Below are 25,459 nucleotides of genomic sequence, written 5' to 3' on the forward strand. Positions count from 1 at the left end.
TGCTTAATATTGCACTCTTTTTCTTTAGGTCAGGTTTTGTCCCTCCGGGTTTTTCCTGACGAAGTTTTAACGAGGCAATTAACTTAGACTAGTCGGTCCTTGAAGATCGTATTGCATGTGATGAACTACATGAAAGTACTAGATAACATGTGAAGTACTACACGTGAAGAGTCGTACGAAGGTTTTGTCCCACTGAGTTTTCCCTTGTCAAAGTTTTAATGAGAGAATTGATTTCGGCAAAAATCATCAAGGAGAGGACGACATTTGAAGAACTACATTCGAAGCACTAAATGTGAAGCAATGCATATGAAATTCAATTGGACCGCACAAGGGGGAGTGTTGTAGGGCCTACGGCCCATAGTTGTGCGACCCAGCTAGATATCTAGGGTCTCCCTTCTACATGTATACAAAGAATATTGTTCCATGTAACCCTATTATCTTGATGAATAGAAAATACTCTGCCTCTATACTTTCCCCTATATTTCCACTGCAAAAAGATTTCATTTGACAAAAAAGTGGTCATAAAAGGGACTCCCTCCGTTCAGGCCCTTCGGGCCTTACTGTCGGTCGGCCCAATTATTGACCATCAAATCGGAAAGCAAAAGGTGAGATCTTGACGGCACAAACTGTGAATGGGAAAGAAAGAGGTGACACTGACTAAAACTAAAAAAGAGGGAGGAGGGAGGGAGGGAGAATGACGCTAGGGTTGATAAATGCGAACCCAATCGTACACGCAAAGAAGGAAAGAGTTGTTCGAGCTGATCTTCATCAAGACTGTGATGATGATGCTGTTGATCCTCTTGAAATTTATGATATCCTACTCCTCCTCTTCTCGTTATTGTTTTGGTACGTTTTTCTTTTAGTACGCGGAGTATAATTTTTCTTCTTGTGTTGAATTCCTTAATTCAAGGGCCACAAATTTTGTAAGAGATATACGAGATCCAGAGCATCCATACTCACTTGAACAGCTTAGTGTACTATCTGAGGAATCTATTTCTGTTGATCACAAGCTTGGCCTTATTCTATAAGTTTCTCGTTCTTTTCTTTGCTGCTTAATTCTTGATTTTTAGAGTAACAAACTTCCGTCAAATTAAAGAAAATATATGTCTTTGGTGCTTCCTTGGGTATGAATCTTAGAATTGCTAAACCTAAATTCAAATTTGGATTCCAAAATGTGTACGTTTTTTTTTGGGGTCTTTTGGAAACTACCATTACTACGCCTCATGCAGCCCTTAACAACATAATTTTATTTCGAGGAGAGTGACAAACAACTAGTTGTATTTCGGTCACAATTTATTCTCCAAGATATCTGAAATCAAAGGATATGATTTTGTATAGTTTACATATTTTCTCTACCATTTGTTAAGAGGCTTTTGATAACTCAGTTATGTTTATTCTATTTGAGCGGTTTCGTCATACACCTTTGTTATTTGTGTGTGTGTGTGTAATTCCCATCATGTCTTATTCATCCTATTTATATGCAAATACAATTTTCTGTGACTCTCTATTGAGCCAACAAATGTATGCTATAAGGTCTGCTTTTTTGGAAGTGATCATGATCAATGTGTACATTATCACAAATTCACAATAAGGTATCTGCATGCGCATTGCAGACATGAGTTATGCTGGATTTAGGGATTGCACAATGAAGATGAAAGTTTTTGTTTTAATTTGCATTGGCAAAGGAATCTTCATGTGGCTTGGATGGAAGTATAGAAAAATTATAATTAAGAAAACATAGTATCATTATATACTTGGTGGAGTGTGATGGAGATTTTTGAAAAGGTGCGTGACAGAAACAGCTAAGCGACTTAGACGACTTATTCAAAGCTTCACTAGTCCTTGTATAGATAGGAATGTGTGACTCACGTTTGTCCGTCTAGTTGTTGTAATTGACTTCTGGAGAGTAGCTAGTACTTTTCTGATACGCGTTTGACATGGAACACAATAAATTATGGAGTATTGGTTGATTATGCTAAAAAAGAATGGCAAGTAAAGGGAGACTATAAAAATTTAATTCTCATAAAGCTAGGGTGAGCATTCATCAATGGGTACGACTTGGGGGATCACCCAACTTGAAAACTGTTTCATCTATTGCACTATTTGTTTTTCTTCCGAATCTCGTTATCGATGGTCAAAATTGGTATTTATACAAATATTTTCCAGAGATACCATAAATTTGCAAAGTTAGATTTGGTAGATGCAACTTTGTGAAGTTTCTGAACCTGATACTGCCTTATATGCTAACCCCCTTTTTAATTATTCTGCTAATGTTTCATTCCGGTTAACATCCTGTCTTGCAAGATCTATTACTGCGCATTTTACTGAGTGGTCATCTGGTCTCTGTACCGACTTTCTGAAATGTAGGATAACTTTCACCCCAACCATCCAACACTGTAGCATGGCAACTATTATTGGTCTATGTTTGAGAGTTAAACTGATGCGTTATTTCCCTCCACATTTCAAGGTAAATCAATACTCCTCAGTTCTAATCTGAAACTCTGTCTCGTGATGGTTCTTGTATGTAGAGCAAAGTTTCATTTATTCATGCTCCAGAAATCTCTAGTGACCCCTTGTGTAATCTAGTTTTACCTCAATATTGCAAGGTTTTCTTTTCAATTGCATCTTTGTCTTGCATATGTTCTTTTTTTTTTTTTTAATTTTTTATATTGCAAGCATATATTTCAAACCTTAAATTGTTATGCTTGCAAAACAGGCTGGTAATAATCACTACCAAGGTTTGTAATTTTTCAAAGGTAAATACAATTCATTGACCAATTGACGTTTAGAAACACATAGGTTGATAATCCAGCATATTGTAAGTGGTACATTTTAAGCTTGACTAGGTTTTGGTAACGGATATAAATCATGTGTGGATGAGGAATATGGCGCTTTACCAAGCACTAGCTAGCTAGATAATGATCGAGTAGCTGGTAGCGGTGAAGTTTTTCATTGACCGGTATGATATCAACAAAGTTGGAAAGAGAACCCTAGAAACACAAGGACGTTCTAGTAAAAATATTTCATGTCTATTGTTGTCATTTGGTCCTCTCCTCTTCGATTGTGGGGACCATGTTGAGGATGCATATGTGTATGTGCTCTACCTATTGACATTTCTGCTTTCAAAATTTAAAAATTATGTATGTATAGTTTTTCCCCAGTGTCTTTGGTGACTGTTCTTCGTAGGTGGGATTGTAATTGACATCTTTAAGGGAAAGTAAGGTTCCAGCATTCTCGCACTGCCTGTATTCTTCTCCTAGAGAGAGCAGAGAAAACCAACTGTGAAGGACACAGAGGTTCTAATTAAGATTTTTCAGGTCCATGTTGCGGACGCTTTCATGCCTACTTGCTAACAGCTATGCTCTTTTAAACTGAAATAGACCTATGTCTATTTATTGCCTATCGCCTATGGCGACTATTTTCCACGGTGGGGTGATAATTCACAGTTTGACATCCTCTTAAGGGAAGTAAACGTTCAGTCTTTCAGTAGTGCCTTTTTTTTCTTGGAACTTTTGGCTTGTAGAGGGAACATAGTTAAATGAAGCAACCGTTTTCCATGTGTTCAAATTTGCATATGAGATTAAGAATAGCAGTGAAACCTTTTAAAAGGCCTTTTAACATTGTTACGTTTAAGAGGTCAACTTAATATTATTCTTTGTGCTCTCTGAAAATCCTATATTTATGTTGTAACATATTTATCCCTGTGCACTTGTGCCAGCTTGACATAAAAGTGACTCCAGGATCCCATGCAAATGAGGAATCGGGTATGTATATAGTTAACACTTGGTTAACCACTTAATTTATGCTGCCCCTTGGATATCAAAGTGAAAAAAGTGGGGGTACAACAACCACACCCAATATTTCGCTTAGCAATTTGTATGGACAAACTCCAATATACTTTCTAGAGAATCGACTAGACAGTCAGACTCAATCTAGATAAAAAATATATCAAAGAGTTTATATCTCTATCTCTCGATTAGATATATACTCAAGCAAATAGAAATCTGCGAGTCTTTATCAAATACTAGAGAGATAACTTGGATGGTACCAAAGACCAATATCCAAGTGTTAATCAATTTAAATCAATAACCAAAAGGTCGGATATTCTAATTGATTGAACAACGCACAACCTGTGATATTTCAATTATATAACAAAATATAATGCGGAAAAAAAATAACACAGACACCAGAATTTTGTTAACGAGGAAACCGCAAATGCAGAAAAACCCCGGGACCTAGTCCAGATTGAGCACACACTGTATTAAGCCGCTACAGACAATAGCCTACTCCAAATTAACTTCGGTCTGGACTGTAGTTGAAGCCCAATCAATCTCACACTGATCCAAGGTACAATTATTCTCCTACATCTCTGATCCCAGCAGGATGCTACGTACTTGATTCCCTTAGCTGATCTCACCCACAACTAAGAGTTGCTACGACCCAAAGTCGAAGACTTTAATAAACAAATCTGTATCACACAGAAAAGTCTACGGTAATAGATAAATCCGTCTCCCACGAATATACCTACGAGTTTTGTTACGCCTTTTGATAAATCAAGGTGAACATGAACCAATTGATAAACCGGACTTATATTCTCGAAGAACAGCCTAGTATTATCAATCACCTCACAATAATCTTAATCGACGCAGCGAAAAAAGATATTGCGGAATCACAAACGATGAGACGAAGTGTTTGTGCTTTCTTTTATATCTTGCATATCGGAGATATCAATCTCAAGACAATTATTACAATTGTACTCGTACGATAGAAACAACAAGATCAGATCACACAACTACTAGAAAGTAGTATCGGTCTGGCTTCATAATCCCAATGAAGTCTTTAAATCGTTAACCTGGTTTAGAAGAAGAAACCAAAGATTAAAGGAGAATCGACTCTAGCTTAGCACAACTAGTATCACACAGAAGGTGTGGGGATTAGGTTTCCCAGTTGTTAGAGTTCTCCCTTATATAGTCTTTCAGATCAGGGTTTGCAATCAATGTTAGCTTGGTAACAAAGCATTCAATATTCACCGTTAGATGAAAACCTGATTAGATTCAAACTAATATCTTTCAACCGTTAGATCGAAAACTAGCTTGTTACACACAAATGAAATGCACGTTTCTAGGCTTGTGTAACCGTACCCAAACTTGTACATTTGTTGGTTCAACAATAGTCAACCAAATGGTTAGCCATATGATCACTTTCATATCAACCATATTCTTCTTCACCATAACTAGTTCAAGTGACTCAAATGAACTAGTTAGAGAGTTGTTCAATTGCAAGGAAATCTTATATAACTACATAAGACACAATTGAAGCAAAAACGATTTGATTCACTCGAATCGGTTCATGAACTATACAGCCACAGTTTGCAATTTGCATTCCTTAGTTTATATAAGAATAAGTTCACAAACATCATTTTTAGATATAACCTACTCAAGTTCGCGGACTGGGTTCGCGGACTTAAGTTCCCGGACGGAATTCACAAACTCCAGCAGAATTTCTCGGGACGAGAACTTCCGCCAGTTCGCGGACTTGGCTCACGCCACCATTCCGGTTCTCTTGATCAACAAAGTTCGCAAACTTCGGTTCAAAGAATAAGGACTTATACATATATGTTTTTCCACAACAGTACTTATATCCTCCAATGGTTATATTATCTAAACTCTCATTTCAATCATTGAAACATTCTTAGAGGACGTTGATATTCTATAGTTGTTATTCAGAAACAATTTTTCGTCAAAGTAAGCAATTTTCAAAGTGATTGAAACTTGTCATGACTTTCGTCACCAGGTAAAGATGAACTTGGCTAAAGCGAAAGCTTACCAACACATATTTCGAGAAATAGATAGACGAGATAAACTCGGCTCGAAATAGCAAATGTGTATAATCTAAGTCTATATAGCAAAACGACTTTTGTCTCAAGATAGGAATTAAATAGACTTTTGAGTGATAGATAAGTTCAAGTCTCCACATACCTTTTAGTCGATGAAGATCTACCGGTTCCTTGAGTAGTCCTTCGTCTTGTATGATGATTGCCATGGAGTTCTTGAGCTCAACTACACTTTCTATCCTAGTCTGAGACCTTATCTACAGTAGACTAGAAATCAAGACTTATAGTTTTGATCACTAAGATTGACAAACATGCTTGAGATAGCAACGCATGCGAGTTCGACCGAGCAATGCTCTAACAATCTCCCCCTTTGTCAATTTTAGTGACAAAACTATCAATACATATGGAATACAAAAAAAAAAAAAAAAAACTTTTGTAGCTCTTATTCCACATGTCTAATCTTCAACATTACTCGAAATCTTCGTTACTTCCAAGTACTCCAATGATCCCAAAGGTTGTAAGTTCAGCATCATGGTTGTTGAAAATCCGTAGCTATAACAACGAGAAAACAAGAGTTCTCAATCATTGTTATACAGTGTCATATTATCATTACACAACGTCAAAGTTCAATTGTATCACAACTTCAACAACAATACTATGGTGATATGTATCACTCCCCCTTAGTCAATACTCCATCTCACATGAAAACCACTCCCCCTTACATAATGATCCGAAAACCATATGTATTTGTAGTGTGAACTACATATTAATTCTTCCCCTTTTTGTCAATAAAATTGGCAAAGGTACAAGAACGGGATCCTAATGAAATTTTCGAAAGAGACATTTCATGACCAAAAGAAAAGAAAAAAAACACATATCATCTTATTTAGATGCAATCATAAAGCCGAAGCTAAATGCATTCATCAAGGAGTTTATAAAGATACAAGATAACCCCTATAATATTCCACAGCCGCACTCCCCACAAAGATTTGGCAATTAAGCACAAGTTCAATTAAGAACTCTCCCCCATAAAATGTCAATCCCGAAAGAACAACAAGAGAGACCTTAATTTCGAAAGAAATGAAGGATTTCTTTGGACATAACAAATCACATACGAGTATGAATTTGAATCCAAAAAAACTCAATTAAATTAACCACAAGAGAATCCATGATTAATTCAATCGAGAAATGCTCAACATAAGTAAACTTATGGAGACTCAAAAATATACAACTAGATTAATCACAAGAGAACCCATAATTAATCTAATTGAAATACACAACCAAACTAATCACAAAAGTAATAAATTTAATTGGTCATGCTCGTCATAAGAAAACTTACGGAGCAACAACTAAATAACCAAACAAGATGATTAATTTAGTTGAGTATGCTTGACATAAAGTATCTCGCGGAACAACAACTAAGCTAATCATAAAAATAATCAACTTGGTCGTTTTAGTGCTCAACATAAGACACTTTATGGAGCCTCACAGTAATACATAAAATATGGATCAGGGAAGATCAATACTGCGGAATACACAAGGATTCATTCTATTTTCCATCACTATTCGCATAACGACATTCAATAGACATAATCCTTGCAAACAAAAGATTTTAACCTATCTTCCATCAATAATTGACATAATAGGCTTAACTTTTGTGTTTGTCAAAAGTCTATTCATTCTTTTATCAATATAGGCATATCGACATACGAAAGACTTTACTTTTGATAAGGTATGGGACAATCATAGTTCACGGACGTAAACACCCATATCCCATAACAATATTGCAATATATGAAACCATAAAGACTAATACTGCAAAAATCATCTTCCAAACAAATTTAGAATTTAAACCAATAAATCTAAAAACATGAAGATGAAAACGTTGGACATAGCTATGTGTAATCACAATAATGGCTATTCCAAACTCTAGTTATTCTTCTAACAAAACAAGAAAATAGAAGATTTCTTTGGACATAACAAATCATATACGAGTATGAATTTGAATCCCAAAAAACTCAATTAAATTATCCACAAGAGAATCCATGATTAATTCAATCGAAAAATGCTCAACATAAGTAAACTTATGGAGACTCAAAAATATACAACTAGATTAATCACAAGAGAACCCATAATTAATCTAATTGAAATATACAACCAAACTAATCACAAAAGTAATCAATTTAATTGGTCATACTCGTCATAAGAAAACTTACGGAGCAACAACTAAATAACCAAACAAGATGATTAATTTAGTTGAATATGCTCGACATAAAGTATCTCGCGGAACAACAACTAAGCTAATCATAAAAATTATCAACTTGGACGTTTTAGTGCTCAACATAAGACACTTTATGGAGTCTCACAGTAATACATAAAATATGGATCAGGGAAGATCAATACTGCGGAATACACAAGGATTCATTCTATTTTCCATCACTATTCGCATAACGACATTCAATAGACATAATCCTTACAAACAAAAGATTTTAACCTATCTTCCATCAATAATTGACATAATAGGCTTAACTTTTGTGTTTGTCAAAAGTCTATTCATTCTTTTATCAATATAAGCATATCGACATACGAAAGACTTTACTTTTGACAAGGTATGGGACAATCATAGTTCACGGACGTAAACGCCCATATCCCATAACAATATTGCAATATATAAAACCATAAATATTAATACTGCAAAAATCATCTTCCAAACAAATTTAGAATTTAAACCAATAAATCTAAAAACATGAAGATGAAAACGTTGGACATAGCTATGTGTAATCACAATAATGGTTATTCAAAACTCTAGTTATTCTTCTAACAAAACAAGAAAATAGAAGATTTACTAGGCAATAAGACCTTTTAAGAATTCTTTATCGTCCCCGAACTCCTTGTCGTCAACAACCATTGGGACGTAAAGTTCATTCAGGTAGGACCTTATATCAATAAACCTTCTTGGCTGATGATGTCGAACCAGGGCCTTCTGAATCAACGAGTCTTATACACAAAAGCCTTTATTTGTTGAATCTCCTTTCGCATCTCCTTCAACTCTTCAAGAACATCAGAAAACTTTTGAGAGTTTGAAGAAACGGCTCTGGGCTTCCTCACATTCCTTATGTTTCTTTTCAAGGTCGGAGATAACGAATTTTCTCTTTTTCCTTCATGATTGATGGCTTAACAATCATATTAACATCTTTTCCATCAGAAGACATCATGCTTGGAGTATCCATAACGTATGGGTTTGTGAGAGGAAATCACAAATTGAACTCAACAAGTAGTCTTGAGATAAAAAGAGTTTTTGAGGAAGGAAAAAGGAATGCAGGGTTTCGAAACCTTTAAACAGTTTCGTACACCTCCAACTCACAACCCTATAAAGAGTAGAATTGTCGATAATAACCCTCTTTTGTTGATAGACAGAGAAGAACAAAACTGAGAAAAGAAGAAAACAAAAAACTTTTCCTAAAGCCTGAGAGGTACAAAATCATTGTCTCTTTTGATCAGGCACATGAGACAAGATTTCCAAAACAACACAATCAAGTTGCGTTGTGGTGAACAACAATTTGTCCACCATTTTCCTCTTGAGAGGAATCCACAAACCTCTGTCTATCAAAACGACTCGACCATACTTTCTTCTCTAATGGTCTTGGTTTTTCCTTGGAAACTAACTTCTTAGACGAAGATAAAATCCTACATACCTCAGCGGTCTTCTGAGCAAGTTTAAGCTTATTTGTAAATTGATTTGCTCTTCGTTGAAGTTTGTTGACGTGCCTCAATTGGTGTTTGTACTTGTAACACTTTGAAAGTTCATGACCCTTTAGAGAACAATACGAGCACGTCAAACTGGAATAAAAGTCAGGCTTCTGAGATGTGCACGCAGCTAGACACATGGTGGAACCTGAAACATTACAAACAGAGTTTCCAAGAAATGGGTCAATTTTTTCTTCTAGATTAGTTGGGTTCTCTTCTGAAAGAATATCGAGATTGATGTATGTATTGTTACAGTTAACAAAATCAATATTTTCACCAAGAAGTGCAACACTTAATTTCTCGTCTTCATTAGAATCATATTTGTCAGACATTTCATCAAGAGTTGCAGCAAGACCTTTGTTCCCGGTGTATTTTCTACGATTTGGGTACTCGTTTGCAAAATGAGCAAATCCCTTACACTTAAAGCACTGAGGCATATCCTCATCATCAATTTCATCTGTTTTCCTGTTTTTAGGAGGAATACGATTATGAGGTTTAACTGATGCTTTAGGCTTATCTCTGGAGAACCGTTTACTTCTCTTCAACAGAAGATACCTAAACTGTCTTGTGATCATCGAGACTGACTTATAAAGATCTTCATCTGATGAATCTGTCTCAGAGTGATCATCTTCAGAGATATACACTTTTTACTCTTATCAAGTAATTTAGTGTCCTTTTGTGCTTTGAACGCAACATCCTTAGTTTTGGATGAATGCTCGTGATCAAAGATCTTAAGCTTCCAAACCAGCGTATTTCTGGAGAGATTATCAAGGTTATTTCCCTCAACGATGGCATGCTTCTTAAAGTCGTATCTAGATGGCAGCGATCTGAGAATTTTCATCACAATGTCCTTTTCAGGAATAATCTTACCCAATGCAAAAGATGCATTAACAATTTCAGACACTCTGTGATTAAATTCATCAAATGTATCCTCATCTGCCATATTAAGGTTTTCCCAATCGGAATTAAGGTTTTGGAGCCTAGCTTCCTTTTCACTGGAGTTACCTTCAAATACAGTTTCTAAGATATCTCACGCATCTTTAGACCTCGTGCAATTTGACACATGGTGCCTAAGATTTGGGGTAATGGCATGTATAATGGCATTCAAACCGTCGGAATTTTTCTTTGCAACATTTATCTCGGCAGGGGTGTATTCACCAATATCTTTGGGAACGTTTACATATCCATCTGCCACGATGGGAGCATTATAGCCATTAACAACATATACCCATGATTGAAAATCACGTGCTTGAAGAAAAGCTCGCGTAACAATTTTCCACCACAAGTAATTAGAGCCATCGAAGACTGGTGGTACGTCAATTGAGATAGCACCTCTATCCATAGAGTCAGATCGCTACAAACACAGACGTGTAAGGTCTTAAACGTGTTTGCATGCTCTGATACCAATTGAAAAAGTGGGGGTACAATAACCACACCCAATATTTCGCTTAGTAATCTGTATATAGACAAACTCCAATATACTTTCTAGAGAATCAACTAAACAATCAGACTCAATCTAGATAAAAAAAGTATATCAAAGAGTTTATATCTCAATCTCTCGATTTGATATATACTCGAGCAAATAGAAATCTGCGAGTCTTTATCAAATACTACAGAGATAACATGGATGGTACCAAAGACCAATATCCAAGTGTCAATTGATGAGTGCCAAATATTGTATATATTTATCCCTTTTTGTTGGCATTTAACTCATCTTTTGTGCAGTAATTCTACATTTTATCCCATATTCTGTATTTTCATTGTTTTCAAGAATAAATATTTTTCTTACTTAATTTTGCATTTTTAGGTAATAAATAAAGTCTGGATGACTTGCGGAGCGGAAAAGAGCAGAAAAGTAGTGAAAAGCCGGAAGAAATTACGCAAGGAAGCCGCAAAGAATGGAGCGCACGTCCAAAAAGCTAGGAATGGGCTCAAGAAGGAAGAATTGTTCTTGAAGAAGATATGGGCTTGGCATACCCAAAGCCCAAAACCCTTACCCAAACCCATTTTCTATATCCATACCCGCCTCCATTCTCAACCGTTAGATTGGATCCAACTCATCATCCTACGGTCGCTCATTCATAGAGCATCAAAGTCTGAAGTCCCTGCCAAACACCACAGCGCTTAAATTCCAAGCCTTCAGATTAGATCACATTTAGATCCTACGGTCGCTCCTTTGTCTGCGCATCAAATCTCGATACTTCCGCTTAACACTACAGTACCTAACATCATCTAAAACCGTTGACTTCGTTGTATCAAGACATCCGACGGTCGATACCAGCCTCTTCAGGCGGAGCCGTCCGATTCACCTACCAGCTTCGATTCCAGTGGCTCAGCTTCGCCAACATCTAACTTTGATGCGCCCGCTCAACACCCTAAAAACGGATACCCTATACCCTAAACTGTCGACCCATTCTTCTCCTCTTTCTTTCTTCTTCTCCTCCACCCGACAGTTGCAGAGCTGCAACTGCAACACCCATTCCGCCACCATACCTCTGCCACAACCACACCACCTTCTTTATCATCACCACCACCTACCGCACATGGTAACTTTCAATCAACTTCATCAACATCACACGATTTCAGTGACGTGTGGAATTGATGAGAATGATTGCATGTTATCAATCGAAGCTAGAAAAGGCATGGGAAGGAGCAGTGAAGTCAGAGGAAGGATGGGTCAGCGATTGATTGAAGAAATTGCGCCATCAAAGTAAGATTTTACGAAACCCTAATTTCTCAATTTTTGGGATTTTTATAGAAAACCCTAATTTCTGTTAGGAGAAGCAATGAATTAGTTATGGGTTCAATTTGTACTGTCAAAAATTAGGTAAATCATATACCTAATTTCACTGTTTGAATTTGGGTATTTTTCTATAAACCCTAAATTGGGTATTGGGTATAAAAGGGAACTGTGGGTTTGTGTGTGAGGTTTTATGCCTGGGTTAGCCAGTGTGTCACCCAAGAGCACTGGAATAGCCAGTGTCTCAAGGGTTAGTGTTTAATTTTCAACTATTTTTATGTTTATTCCATTACTCTTATTCAGTTTCAATTCAGTTGCTGTTTTTGTGTTTCAATTCAGTTCATGTTTTTGTTTTATGTCTTCTGTGTTAGTTTATGTTCAGTTCAATGCTCTGTTTAGTAATTGTTTTGTTGTTGTTGCTGTTATGTGAGTTCTCATGTGTATGTGTATAGCTAGGCTGAGATGATGCCTTAAGTCACTGTTAGTGGTGGAATGCTAGGTTATAATTCATGTACATTGTTTTGATTGAGCAATGGGAGAAATTAGTGCTCATAGCAAGCTTATTCTCTTTCCATTCCATTTGTATGCTTAGGATCATAAGTTGACCTTAGCTGTCACTTAGTTCCATTAGGAATTCAACCTAGAATTACATTGTCTGGCTAGGTCACAAGGTGGATTCATAACCTAGTTGTGATGTTTACTGTTTTGTGTGAATGTTAGGCTAAAGCCTTTGAAGCATTGGATTGATTGAGCAGTGGGGAGAAACTAGTGCTCACTAGTGACTGTGAGAAAACTGGTTCTCTCCCCACTCTAGTAGTATGCCTAGGCTCACCTTCACCATTTCACCTTCACCATCTCCCCTGCCCTTGGCTTAGGCCTTGGTTCCATTGTTCTCTGCTTGTAGTTTCATTGTACTGTCACATTTACTTCACTATTACCTTGTGTTTATTGTTTTATCATCCATTGCCTCATTATTTCACTACTATCTTCATCACTTTCACAATCTTTTGTCACTGCTTTGTTTAGTGCACTGTTGTTTAGTTCTTTGCTGTTTAGTCATTGTCTTGTTTAATTTTCTTCATTGTCTTTGCCTTGGGCTAACTGCCTTTGTATTATTGCCTCACTGCCTTCTTCCTCTATCTTTGCTGTTTTGTCCTAGAGCCATTGTTGCTCACTGTTACCTGTCTCTCCCGGTCACTTCTTTTCTTCTTGACCAAAAACTCTCTAAGCCCACTGTCCATTGTTTGTACAAACTGAAGCCCAGTTCACTGAGGCAAAGACCCAGTTCAATCCAAAGATCAAGCCCAGTTCAATTCACATCAGAAACCAACTGAACCCAAGTTCAGCCCATCAAAACCACTGAAAGCCCAACTCATTCCAAAGGGTATTCATAACCCATTGGTACCACAACCCTTTGATACCTAAAGCCCAATAGCCAACTTAGAAGCCCAAAATAGCTAAACACTACAAAACACCCCCAGTCTCTGTGGATCGACCCGTACTTGCACGAGCTAAAACCGACGACCGTGCACTTGCGGTATTACTGTAGGCCCGTTTTTATTACGCTTAATTTCACGCTTTCCCGGGCACATCAAGTTTTTGGCGCCGCTGCCGGGGACCATTTTGCATTTAAATATAATATCTTTGAGGCCTACCAAGTTTTTGAGTGCCAAATATTGTATATATTTATCCCTTTTTGTTGGCATTTAACTCATCTTTTGTGCAGTAATTCTACATTTTATCCCATATTCTGTATTTTCATTGTTTTCAAGAATAATTATTTTACTTACTTAATAAATATAGTTACTTAGCTTTGTAACTATATTTATTAAGTCCAAACCCTACATTTTAGCATTGTTTTACTTACTTAGCATTGTTTTACTTACTTAGCTTAGCATTGTTTTACTTACTTAGCTTTATTAACTATATTTGTAATTCTACATTTTATTAACTATATTTATTAAGTCCAAATTTTTCCCAAAAATCCAAACCCTTTAAAAACCAAATTCTGAGCTTTGTACATAGTTACTTAGTTTTTGAGCCAATCATGTCTAGATTTTGGCGCCGCTGCCGGGGACTGGTGCTGTGTTTTTCTTGTAGTTTTATTAGCTATTTTTGCATTTCACTGCATAGCATTTGCATCTGCATCTGCTTCACTTCATTTGCTGTTGGACCTGCTGTTCTGAACCAGTTTTTCCTCTGCTGGGACGCCACCAAGGAAAAGAACCAAAGCCCAACTGGGTTTTTGCAACAATATCAGAGCAGCTGGGCTGTGCTTAAAAGGTAACCCATTTAAGAGAACCCGAATTGTGGGCTTCCATTTTTAATTTGTGGGCTTGTAATAATTTTTGTTGTTCTTTATTTTTTAATTTGGGCTTGTAATAATTATTTTTATTTTTATTTTCTTTTTCTTTTATTTTCTTTTATTTTTCTTTTATGGGCTTGTAATTATTTATTGTTGTTTTTATTTTCTTTTGTGGGGTGTGATAATTTATGCTAGGCTAAGTTTAAAAAACAAAAAAAAAAAAAAAAAAAAAAAAAAAATTTGCTCCTAATTTCGAAAACCAAATTTTTAATCCCATTAAAACCAAATAGTGGGCTTTGTGTCTTTTCAAAATGGGCCAACCTCATGCTCTCCATGAATACATGTATCCCACAATAAAAACTCCATTATCATGTATTGTATTACCTCAAACCAATAACCCTTTTAAAATAAATGCAAGCATGATACAAATACTTCCTATATTTCGAGGGTTCGATTCTGAGAACCCCTATACTCATGTAAGAGAGTTTGAACAAATTTGTCGGACTATGAAACCTGATCATATGTCCGAAGACTCTCTGAAATTGCGTTTGTTTACATTTTCTTTAAAGGAAAGGGCCAAAACATGGTTTTACGGTTTGAGACCACAATCAATCAACACTTGGGACCAACTCACAGATCTATTTTTCAAAAAATTCTTTCCTCATCATAGGACCATCGCTATTCGTCAAAGTATCAATTGTTTTGTCCAATTGGATGAGGAAACTGTTTTTCACTATTTTGAACGTTTTAATGATTTGTTGAGCGAATGTCCGCACCATGGATTTGAGAAGTGGAGACTTGTCGTCATCCTCTATGAGGGACTAGACTTTAAATCTCGAACCATGGTTGAGTCTATGTGTAATGGTGAGTTTATTGATAAATCTGTGGATGATGCATGGAATTTTTTAGCCGAGATTGCAGAGAAAACCCATCAATGGGAATCCGTTGGGGAAACAGGAACAACACCACATGATATGAGTCACCCCCATGAATTAGAGTTTTATTCTTGTAATAGCTCCGACCTTAGGATTGAAATTATCCTAGATTGCAAAATCCCTATCATGATGATGATGATTATGATGTTATGTTAGAAGAACATGTCTATACTGAAAATGTTATGGAACCTTTGGGTTCAAATACATTAGGCTTCTCTGCCCCGACCTTAATGCATGATATTTCTTCTAGTATTCCATGTGATGTTTCCCCTGATGTGCCGATACACGAGAATAAATCTGTTGATGATGTTGATGATTCTGATTGTGATCTTGCCAATTTGATTGATGATTGTGAGCATGATGTGACATGTGTAGATGAGTTAGGATTTTGATTTGATTGATAATGATATGCCTATTCTTCTACCTAAGTCACAATCTGATGGCCTTCCACCCAACCTAGATTTGGTTTGTACCCATATTGTCAAACCGATTTTCTGAAAATTCCTAATCTAGGATTGGAAATGTGTGCTTCCCAAGTCCTCTTGGACTATTTTGCTTCTAAGTATAATACATTTGAGGAACCACAGTTGGAATTAGCATGTTTGCCCGTCCCTAGCACAGTTCACTTTGAGCTAGACCTTGTGCATGATGAACCCCCAAAACTGCGAGATTTTGTTTCCAAAATTTTATCCGTTGAAAAATCCAGGTTTGGGGGTAGCTCATTTTGTTTCACAGTTTCACTTGCGTTTCTTTCCTGTTATATTTGTGTGAAGCTGTTGAAACCTCTACACTTCGTCTTTTGGGTTGATCCTCAGCTCTTTAGATTGTTAGTGTATGGTGAATTTTTGTATATAATCCAGTAGATAAAATTTCTTAAAAACCCTTTTGTTCCTTTTGTATATATTTTGCTAATCCAATATGATCTCGGCTGACATATGTTGGATTCTTGCCTTGAATAACGGAGTTCTAATATTGCTTTCGCCGAAATCGGGTATTCTCTTTCCTTTTTCTCTACTCAACATGATCCTCTTCATATGTTGTATTATAATTTTGTTCATATTTTGAAACATTGAGGACAATGTTTAGTTTAGGTTTGGGGGTGAAAAGTAGATACTTTGATAATATGCCATAATTGAAAACAAAACTCCATCTTTTTGAAAAAAATTGAAAAATTCCAAAAATAAAAAAATAAAAAAAATTGAAAAATCAATATAAAAAATCAAAAAAATTGAAAAAAAAAACATAAAAATGGAGCTCATTTACCTTGAAATGTTGACTCTTGTGCAAATATGTAATTATTAGGAGTCTTAGTCTAGATATTTAGGCACCCTGATTCTAGCACAATTCACATAGTGATAAGAAATTTGCACGCTCACGATATACCAATACATGTATGGCCTCGATCTTCAAGGTGTTTGATAGGAAGTTACGATTGCCAATCACTTTAAAATACTGAACGAAACTTGACTAGCTTGTTCTTTGGTTGGTTGGGATAGAAGGTGGAGGTTACATTAAGAAAGACAACCATCGAATTTAACTGGGTGCATCAAAAAGGGCTACCTCTTGCAAAGTGTCATGTAATCTTTTGTTTCCTTTTGTATATGTATCAAAGTGTTTCTATGTCCAAATCAAAAAATCAATGTTAAAAAAAAAAAAAAAAAAAAAAAAAAAAAAAAAAGAAAAATACAAAAAAAATCAAGTATTTATCAATTCCATCATCTCTTGTTCCAAAAATAAAAAGAGAATAGTCAATGTAAATAAGAGTCATGTAAAGAGTCATTTTGTTGTTTCATTGTAATAAGCAAGGAGGGTGTATGCCATTGATGTACAACGCGAGTAATTGTGAAATACCTCCAACTCATTCACAATTCTCGTAAAGTCCGGACAGCTAGCTAGATTTCGACCTTGGTTTCTTAGCCTGAGAAACTATCTCTTGGTGATTAGTAGTCATAACTTCAGATCTTCTTTACACATGTGTAGATACACTTTACACTCTTATCACATGTCTTTTTTGTTATCAGTGCTAGGATTGTGCCTTGATAGCTAGATTGACATCTCCATTTTGCTATGAGCTTAAACTGACTTGCACATGTCACATTTGATGGAATCTGAGCTATATTTTGACCTAGAACTTTGTAGGTACGTTCTAAGCAAACCTTCACGAGACTTCAACTCGTCCATTAGGGACACTTAGTGGTTTAAAAGGCTTAGTGCATACGCTAAATGCATTCGAGAGACCAGCGACAGTGGTATAGTTAGGATTTCCTTAGTTTTGTTTTACTTGAGGACAAGTAAAATTCAGGTTTGGGGGTATTTGATGAGTGCCAAATATTGTATATATTTATCCCTTTTTGTTGGCATTTAACTCATCTTTTGTGCAGTAATTCTACATTTTATCCCATATTCTGTATTTTCATTGTTTTCAAGAATAAATATTTTTCTTACTTAATTTTGCATTTTTAGGTAATAAATAAAGTCTGGATGACTTGCGGAGCGGAAAAGAGCAGAAAAGTAGTGAAAAGCCGGAAGAAATTACGTAAGGAAGCCGCAAAGAATGGAGCGCACGTCCAAAAAGCTAGGAATGGGCTCAAGAAGGAAGAATTGTTCTTGAAGAAGATATGGGCTTGGCATACCCAAGGCCCAAAACCCTTACCCAAACCCATTTTCTATATCCATACCCGCCTCCATTCTCAGTCGTTAGATCGGATCCATCTCATCATCCAATGGTCGCTTCTTCATCGTTCATCAAAATCTGAAGTCCCTGCAAAACACCATAGTGCCTAAATTCCAAGCCTTCAGATTAGATCATATTTAGATCCTACGGTCGCTTCTTTGCCTGTGCATCAAATATCGGTACTTCCGCTTAACACTACAACACCTAACCCCATCTAGAGCCGTTAACTTCGTTGTATCAAGACATCCGACGGTCGATACCAGCCTCTTCAGGCGGAGCCGTCCGATTCACCTACCAGCTTCGATTCCAGTGGCTCAGCTTCGCCAACATCTAACTTTGATGCGCCCGCTCAACACCCTAAAAACGGATACCCTATACCCTAAACTGTCGACCCATTCTTCTCCTCTTTCTTTCTTCTTCTTCCTCTCCCCCGACCAAACCAGACCTGCAACACCACCTTCTCCCTGCCGCGCCACCAAACGCCCTGCCACAACCACCTCGAGCTCACACACTGCCACCCTATCATCCTACACGCGATTGATAGCTTCCCCCATCCTTCTAGCCCTTTATCCCATCAACTTATTACCTAACCTAAACCCTAGGTTATGGGTTGATGGATTAACGTGTGCTAGAGAGAAATTGAAGGCATGGAGAGGTAGAGGAGGACAAATAAAAGCATGGGTCGACATCAAACTGGAGTGGTTGTGTCAAATTGGGTGAGTAATCCCTAACCCTAGCCTCAACTGTTTTGGGGGGGGGGGGGGGGGGGAATTTGGGGAAAATGTATAGAACTATAAATTGAGAGCTGGGGTGTTGTAGAAAACTGTTCTTGGACTAGCCAAGTTACCAATTAGGTTTAATTTTAGTTTGTAAAATTCTAATTTCAATTTCATAAACAGTTAGGGTTCTGTTAATTTAGGGTTCTTCATTTGCTGCCACTGTCCAAATTTCAATTCCATACTTTATTGTTTAATTCCATGTTTAGGTTTGTTTTAATTTCAAATTCAGTTAATTTCAATTTCAATTTTATTCTTAGTTTTGCTGTTAATTGTCTGTGTTACTGTTAATTTTATTTTGTAAATTTTGTTAATGTTTCATTGTTTAATCTATGTTAGGATAGTTTAATTAGAATGTTGCACTGTTTAATTTCACTGTAAATGCTCCTGATTTGTGTATGTTACTATGTTATCTCTGTGATGTTTACTGTTTTGTGTGAATGTTAGGCTAAAGCCTTTGAAGCATTGGATTGATTGAGCAGTGGGGAGAAACTAGTGCTCACTAGTGACTGTGAGCAAACTAGTTCTCTTCCCACTCTAGTTGTATGCCTAGGCTCTCTTGTTTTGTCAACTGTTAGCTTCTCAAATGTTAGGATTAGTTTACTGTTTTGTGTGAATGTTAGGCTAAAGCATTTGGAGCATTGAGTTGATTGAGCAGTGGGGAGAAACTAGTGCTCACTAGTGACTGTGAGCAAGCTGGTTCTCTTCCCACTCTAGATGAATGCCTTGGCTTTGCTTTGTTACTTCTTCTCCTCCCTGCCCTTGGCTAACAGCCTTGGTTTATTTGGCTTTGTTTCCTGTTAACTGCCACTGTTACCTTTGCTTCACTGCCACTATTTGCTCTTGCTTCTCTTTTGTTTCTCCTGTTCTTGTTACTGCATTCACTGCTTTTACTACTTGCTACTGCCTTGTTCTCCCCTAGTGCTCTGCTGCCTTGTCTCCCCCTGCTGCTGCTCTCCCTTTCCCTGCTGAGCATCTGCTGCATTACCCTTCTGCGGCTGCTGTGCACTGCTTCTGCTACTGCTGAAGCCCAGATTCATAACAAAAGCCCACTGTGGACTTAATAAAAGCCCAGGTTCAAGGCCCAGCCACAGTTCAGGTTAAGGTCTAAGGCCCAATTCACTGTAACTAAGCCCAGTTCACTGTTAGCCCAAAGCCCAGTGCAACTCTAAAGACCAAAAGCCCATAAGTTCACAGTCAATCCAAAAGCCCACTGAGCCCAAAACCATTTCATTGTTACAAACAAACCCACTAAGCCCAAAGCACAATTAGAAGCCCAATAGCAATTTAGAGCCCAAATAGCTAGAAACTCCAAACACCCCCAGTCTCTGTGGATCGACCCGTACTTGCACGAGCTACAACTGACGACCGTGCACTTGCGGTATTACTGTAGGCCCGTTTTCATTTCGCTTCAATTTTATACGCTTTCCCGGGTCCACCATCAATCAATTTAAATCAACAACCAAAAGGTCGGATGTACTAATTGATTGAACAACACACAACCTGTGATATTTCAATTATATAACAAAATATAATGCGGAAAAGAAATAACACAGACACCAGAATTTTGTTAACGAGGAAACCGCAAATGCAGAAAAACCCGGGAACCTAGTCCAGATTGAACACACACTGTATTAAGCCGCTACAGACACTAGTCTACTCCAAATTAACTTCGGTCTGGACTGTAGTTGAACCCCAATCAATCTCACACGGATCCAAGGTACAGTTATGCTCCTACGTCTCTGATCCCAGCAGGATGCTACATACTTGATTCCCTTAGCTGATCTCACCCACAACTAAGAGTTGCTACGACCCAAAGTTGAAGACTTTAATAAACAAATCTGTATCACACAGAAAAGTCTACGGTAATAGATAAATCCGTCTCCCACGAATATACCTACGAGTTTTGTTCCGTCTTTTGATAAGTCAAGATGAACAGGAACCAATTGATAAACCAGACTTATATTCTCGAAGAACAGCCTAGTATTATCAATCACCTCACAATAATCTTAATCGACGCAGCGAAAAAAGATATTTCGGAATCACAAACGATGAGACGAAGTGTTTGTGATTTATTTTATATCTTGCCTATCAGAGGCATCAATCTCAAGCCAATTATTACAATTGTACTCATGCGATAGAAACAACAAGATCAGATCACACAACTACAAGAAAGTAGTATCGGTCTGGCTTCACAATCCCAATGAAGTCTTTAAGTCGTTAACCTGGTTTAGAAGAAGAAACCAAAGATTAAAGGAGAATCGACTCTAGCTTAGCACAACTAGTATCACACAGAAGGTGTGGGGATTAGGTTTCCCAGTTGCTAGAGTTCTCCCTTATATAGTCTTTCAATTCAGGGTTTGCAATCAATGTTAGCATGGTAACAAAGCATTCAATATTCACCATTAGATGAAAACCTGATTAGATTCAAACTAATATCTTTCAACCGTTAGATCGAAAACTAGCTTGTTACACACAAATGAAATGCACGTTTCTAGGCTTGTGTAACCGTACCCAAACTTGTACATTTGTTGGTTCAACAATAGTCAACCAAATGGTTAGCCATATGATCACTTTCATATCAACCATATTCTTCTTCACCATAACTAGTTCAAGTGACTCAAATGAACTAGTTAGAGAGTTTTTCAATTGCAAGGAAATCTTATGTAACTACACAAGACAGAATTGAAGAAAAAACGATTTGATTCACTCGAATTAAATCGTTTTTAGGAAATCTTATATCTACAAAAATCGTTTTTAGATATGACCTACTCAAGTTCGCGGACGGGGTTCGCGGACTTAAGTTCCCGGACGGAGTTCACAAAATACAGCGGAATTTCTCGGGACGAGAACTTCCGCCAGTTCGCGGACTTGGCTCACGCCACCATTCCGGTTCTCTTGATCAACAAATTTGCAAACTTCGGTTCAAGGAATAAGGACTTATACATATATGTGTTTCCACAACAATGCTTATATCCTCCAATGGTTATATTATCTAAACTCTCATTTCAATCATTGAAACATTCTTAGAGGACGTTGATATTCTATAGTTGTTATTCACAAACTATTTTCGTCAAAGTAGGCAATTTTCAAAGTGATTGAAACTTGTCATGACTTTTGTCACTAGGTAAAGATGAACTTGGATAAATCTAAAGCTTACCAACACATATTTCGAGAAATAGATAGACGAGATAAACTCGGATCGAAATAGCAAATGTGTATAATCTAAGTCTATATAGCAAAACGACTTTTGTCTCAAGATAGGAGATAAATAGACTTTTGAGTGATAGATAAGTTCAAGTCTCCATATACCTTTTAGTCGATGAAGATCCACCGGTTCCTTGAGTAGTCCTTCGTCTTGTATGATGATTGCCATGGAGCTCAACTACACTTTCTATCCTAATCCGAGACCTTAGCTATAGTAGACTAGAAATCAAAACTTATAGTTTTGATCACTAACATTGACAAACATGCTTGAGATAGCAACGCATGCGAGTTCGACCGAGCAATGTTCTAACGCAAAGGATTTTACATTTCTACTTGTTCCTTTTTAACTATTCTAAACTGTATCAGAAACCCGCGTATATGTATCCTTCTGCAGTAAATAAGCAATTGAATGATAAAGAAAGAGTTGTGGCTGCTCTTGAGAATCCAAATCTTCGTCAGCTCGTGGATGAATGCATATATTCAAATGAGCTTTAATATGTAAGCTTGCTTTTGGAACTTTGTACAATAAAATATTTGCTACTAGTTGTTGGATGTCTTAGTTTGACATCATGTACTATCAACTGACTTAATTTAGTTTGTATAAAAAATACTATCGACTTAATTTAGTACCAACTTTATCAACTGATGGGTCTGTGGACGTGAAGAATTACCAATTAGCCACCCCTTCCCTGTAGTTTAACCTCGCCTTCAATTTTTAAGATTGCCTTTTAATGATAGATAGGCTAGGTATATGTTTGGCACTCAATAAAAGTGACCATATTATACGGAAAAATACCAGTCTCGAAATTTTAATTTATACCATGGCGTAAATCCCATTACCATATCAAATCAGAGTCCAGAAACTCCGTTACAGCCTGTTCTAAGGTAGGAGCATTCTGAATATGATATCAATTGCTCAGATAGATGCAGGAGCAATGACAGACTCTTGAGCCGCCTATGGTTTCAGACTGCCATTGTTAGTGTGCTCCATCTTCTCTAATTCCTTTTCCCTTGTAGCTTTCAATTCGTCCTTGACCATTAATTTAGAGAACTCTTCATGATCATATTGCAAGTTAGCTCGTCCACCAATCTCAGTTGGGAGGTTCTTGTCATCAAAATAGGTCTTCATTAGCTCCACACTATCTTGGTTCTGTAGGTACACAAATTTTACCTTATCGGAATCTTTGGATCCAAGAAGTACTTGACGATCTGTATGGATAAATTTGCAGGTCTGAGAGCGTCCACAATAGACGATCAAAACTAAAAATTTGGTCCAAAAACTAAACGTAGTGGAACGGAGTAAAGAGTAAAAAATGGAGTAAAACTAAAAGTAAAGAGTAAAAAGTGGAGTAAAACTAAAAATCGGAGTATACTTGGTCTGAAATCCAAACATAAACTATATTTGGTCGAACGAAAGTTAAAAGTACGTTTGATACCAAGCGTAGGTATACTGTCCGTTTATAGTGGGGCGTAAGTTTAACATTCGTATGATGGTGGGGCGAAGATTATGTTTACGTTTGAATCAAAAACAAGTATAAAGTGGGGCGAGGGTATGATAGTGGGGCGTAAGTTTAAGAGGCGAACATTTAAACTGCGCTTGAACCAGGCGGATGTATTACGTCCGCTCGACCAAATTTTACTACCGTAGCGTGTCACAACGGAGTAAACCAAGTTTTTTTTGGTTTTTGCTCTTTGGTTATACTCGCACCACTGCAGTTGCTCTCAGAGACTTCAGACGGAAGATAAGGGAAACTGTGATTACGAAATAAATTAGTTAAAATATAGTGGTTAAACCATCCAAAATGCTTCAAAAATCTTTGGGGGATTGTGCACAAATGCTACGATAATCCTCTCATGGTAGTGATTTTCTATAATGTTTAGAGTTTCTTTAGCAGTTCTGATGGGTACATTGTTGGTAAGCTACCATCCAGTGAAGTCTAGTAGCCACGCATCTGCTCCTGATCATTAGGAAGGTTACTTATGCTATTCTCAGAGCAAGTCTTATGGTGGAAGAGTTCCATATTCCATCTTCCATGCCACCTCAGTATTTGGAATTGTGGATGGAAGTGCAAGTGTAGTGGTGGACAACAAAAACACTAATCAGAATAGAGCTAGAACGCTATTCAGAATAGCACTTTACGTTATTAAGATTAACGTTTTTTTTTCAGCCATTAGATTTTCAAGGGCTCGTTTTAAATCTACGGATAAAAAAAAAGCGCTATTCTGAATAGCGTTGAGCGCTATTCTGATTAGCGCTTTCTGTCTTCTAGTGTGTTATTCTAATTAGCGCTTTCCGTCTTCTAGTGCGTTATTCTGAATAGCGTTTTACGCTAATCTGATTAGCGCTCATATGGATTCCACGGGACCTCCCACGAAACCATGGAACACTGCTTGGATTTTCATGGAAAACATCAATATGGAAACCACTAGACTTGACATTCCACAATTTTTCCACATTTGGAATATGACGGATTCCACAATAAAACTTTCTCTCAATGAGATATACTAGATGTTGTATCTGATTTTCATCCCCTGTAGTATTTTGTGAAACAAGTTAGCATGCATTTATGTCAATTTACCAATATTTGATGAGAAAACCTTCGAAAGTTGCTCAAATTACCGACTTGTTTTCCTGGTCGCATTACAAGAACAGTCCTTCCACGTCGATCATGAAAATTTGCCTGGTAAACTTTGCCCGTCTCACCTTCGGTGCGACTATGGTGTGGTCGGGTTACATACTTCAAATATGTGGTCCTTCTTTAAATGCTGACACGTCCTATAAAGTAAGAAAAAAATTTTAAAAACAGTTTCATTACCTAATTGTTTTTCTTTTTTCTTTACTTAACTTCCTACTTTTTCTCAAAAAGTAGAACATTTAACGGGATTTGGGGGCACTCTTTTTAGTTGAATAGGTGTCAAAAAATAAAGAGGGGTCATATAAAAAATGTACGTGGCCCGACCACATCGTAGCCGGGGGCTCTCACCTTCAATGGCCACATCTTGCTGATGGAAAATCACATTCGACATTGTAAGTCCAAATGTCACGAGTCAATCTTGGTTTTCGGTTAATTGGGCCGACCGAGCGAAGCGAGGGAGGACCTTATATATGGTGACTTTGTGTCAATGTGAAGCGTGACTTTTTTTTCCTATTGACACAAAAAATTGGATTTGGTTCAATGATGAAAGGACGAAACTTTCCTCTGAATCAAAATTTTCTATTTTTCCTTTAGATATTTTCGTAAA

At 37.1% G+C, this 25,459-nt stretch overlaps 1 protein-coding gene and 1 pseudogene across 3 annotated transcripts; one reads left to right on the forward strand and one right to left on the reverse strand.

Annotated features, from left to right (window-relative positions):
* Nucleotides 1-614: 614 nt before the first annotated feature.
* LOC113342159 (protein AE7-like 1) lies at nucleotides 615-3,842 on the forward strand. Of its 3 annotated transcripts, none has more exons than XM_026586795.1 (3): nucleotides 615-846; nucleotides 2,368-2,467; nucleotides 3,719-3,842. In XM_026586795.1, the coding sequence occupies exons 1-3, from the start codon at nucleotides 695-697 to the stop codon at nucleotides 3,797-3,799; spliced, it is 333 nt and encodes a 110-aa protein (XP_026442580.1). In that variant the 5' UTR covers nucleotides 615-694; the 3' UTR covers nucleotides 3,800-3,842. The 3 variants fall into 3 exon arrangements, with proteins under 3 accessions (XP_026442580.1, XP_026442581.1, XP_026442582.1); XM_026586796.1 differs by lacking the exon at nucleotides 3,719-3,842 and adding an exon at nucleotides 3,318-3,578 and having other exon boundaries at nucleotides 617-846; XM_026586797.1 differs by lacking the exon at nucleotides 3,719-3,842 and adding an exon at nucleotides 3,187-3,578 and having other exon boundaries at nucleotides 618-846.
* Nucleotides 3,843-23,171: 19,329 nt separating this feature from the next.
* LOC113342199 lies at nucleotides 23,172-25,243 on the reverse strand (annotated as a pseudogene).
* Nucleotides 25,244-25,459: the final 216 nt, after the last annotated feature.

The sequence above is a fragment of the Papaver somniferum genome, unplaced genomic scaffold (genome assembly GCF_003573695.1).
Source record: "Papaver somniferum cultivar HN1 unplaced genomic scaffold, ASM357369v1 unplaced-scaffold_35, whole genome shotgun sequence".
NCBI classification, from domain to species: domain Eukaryota; kingdom Viridiplantae; phylum Streptophyta; class Magnoliopsida; order Ranunculales; family Papaveraceae; genus Papaver; species Papaver somniferum.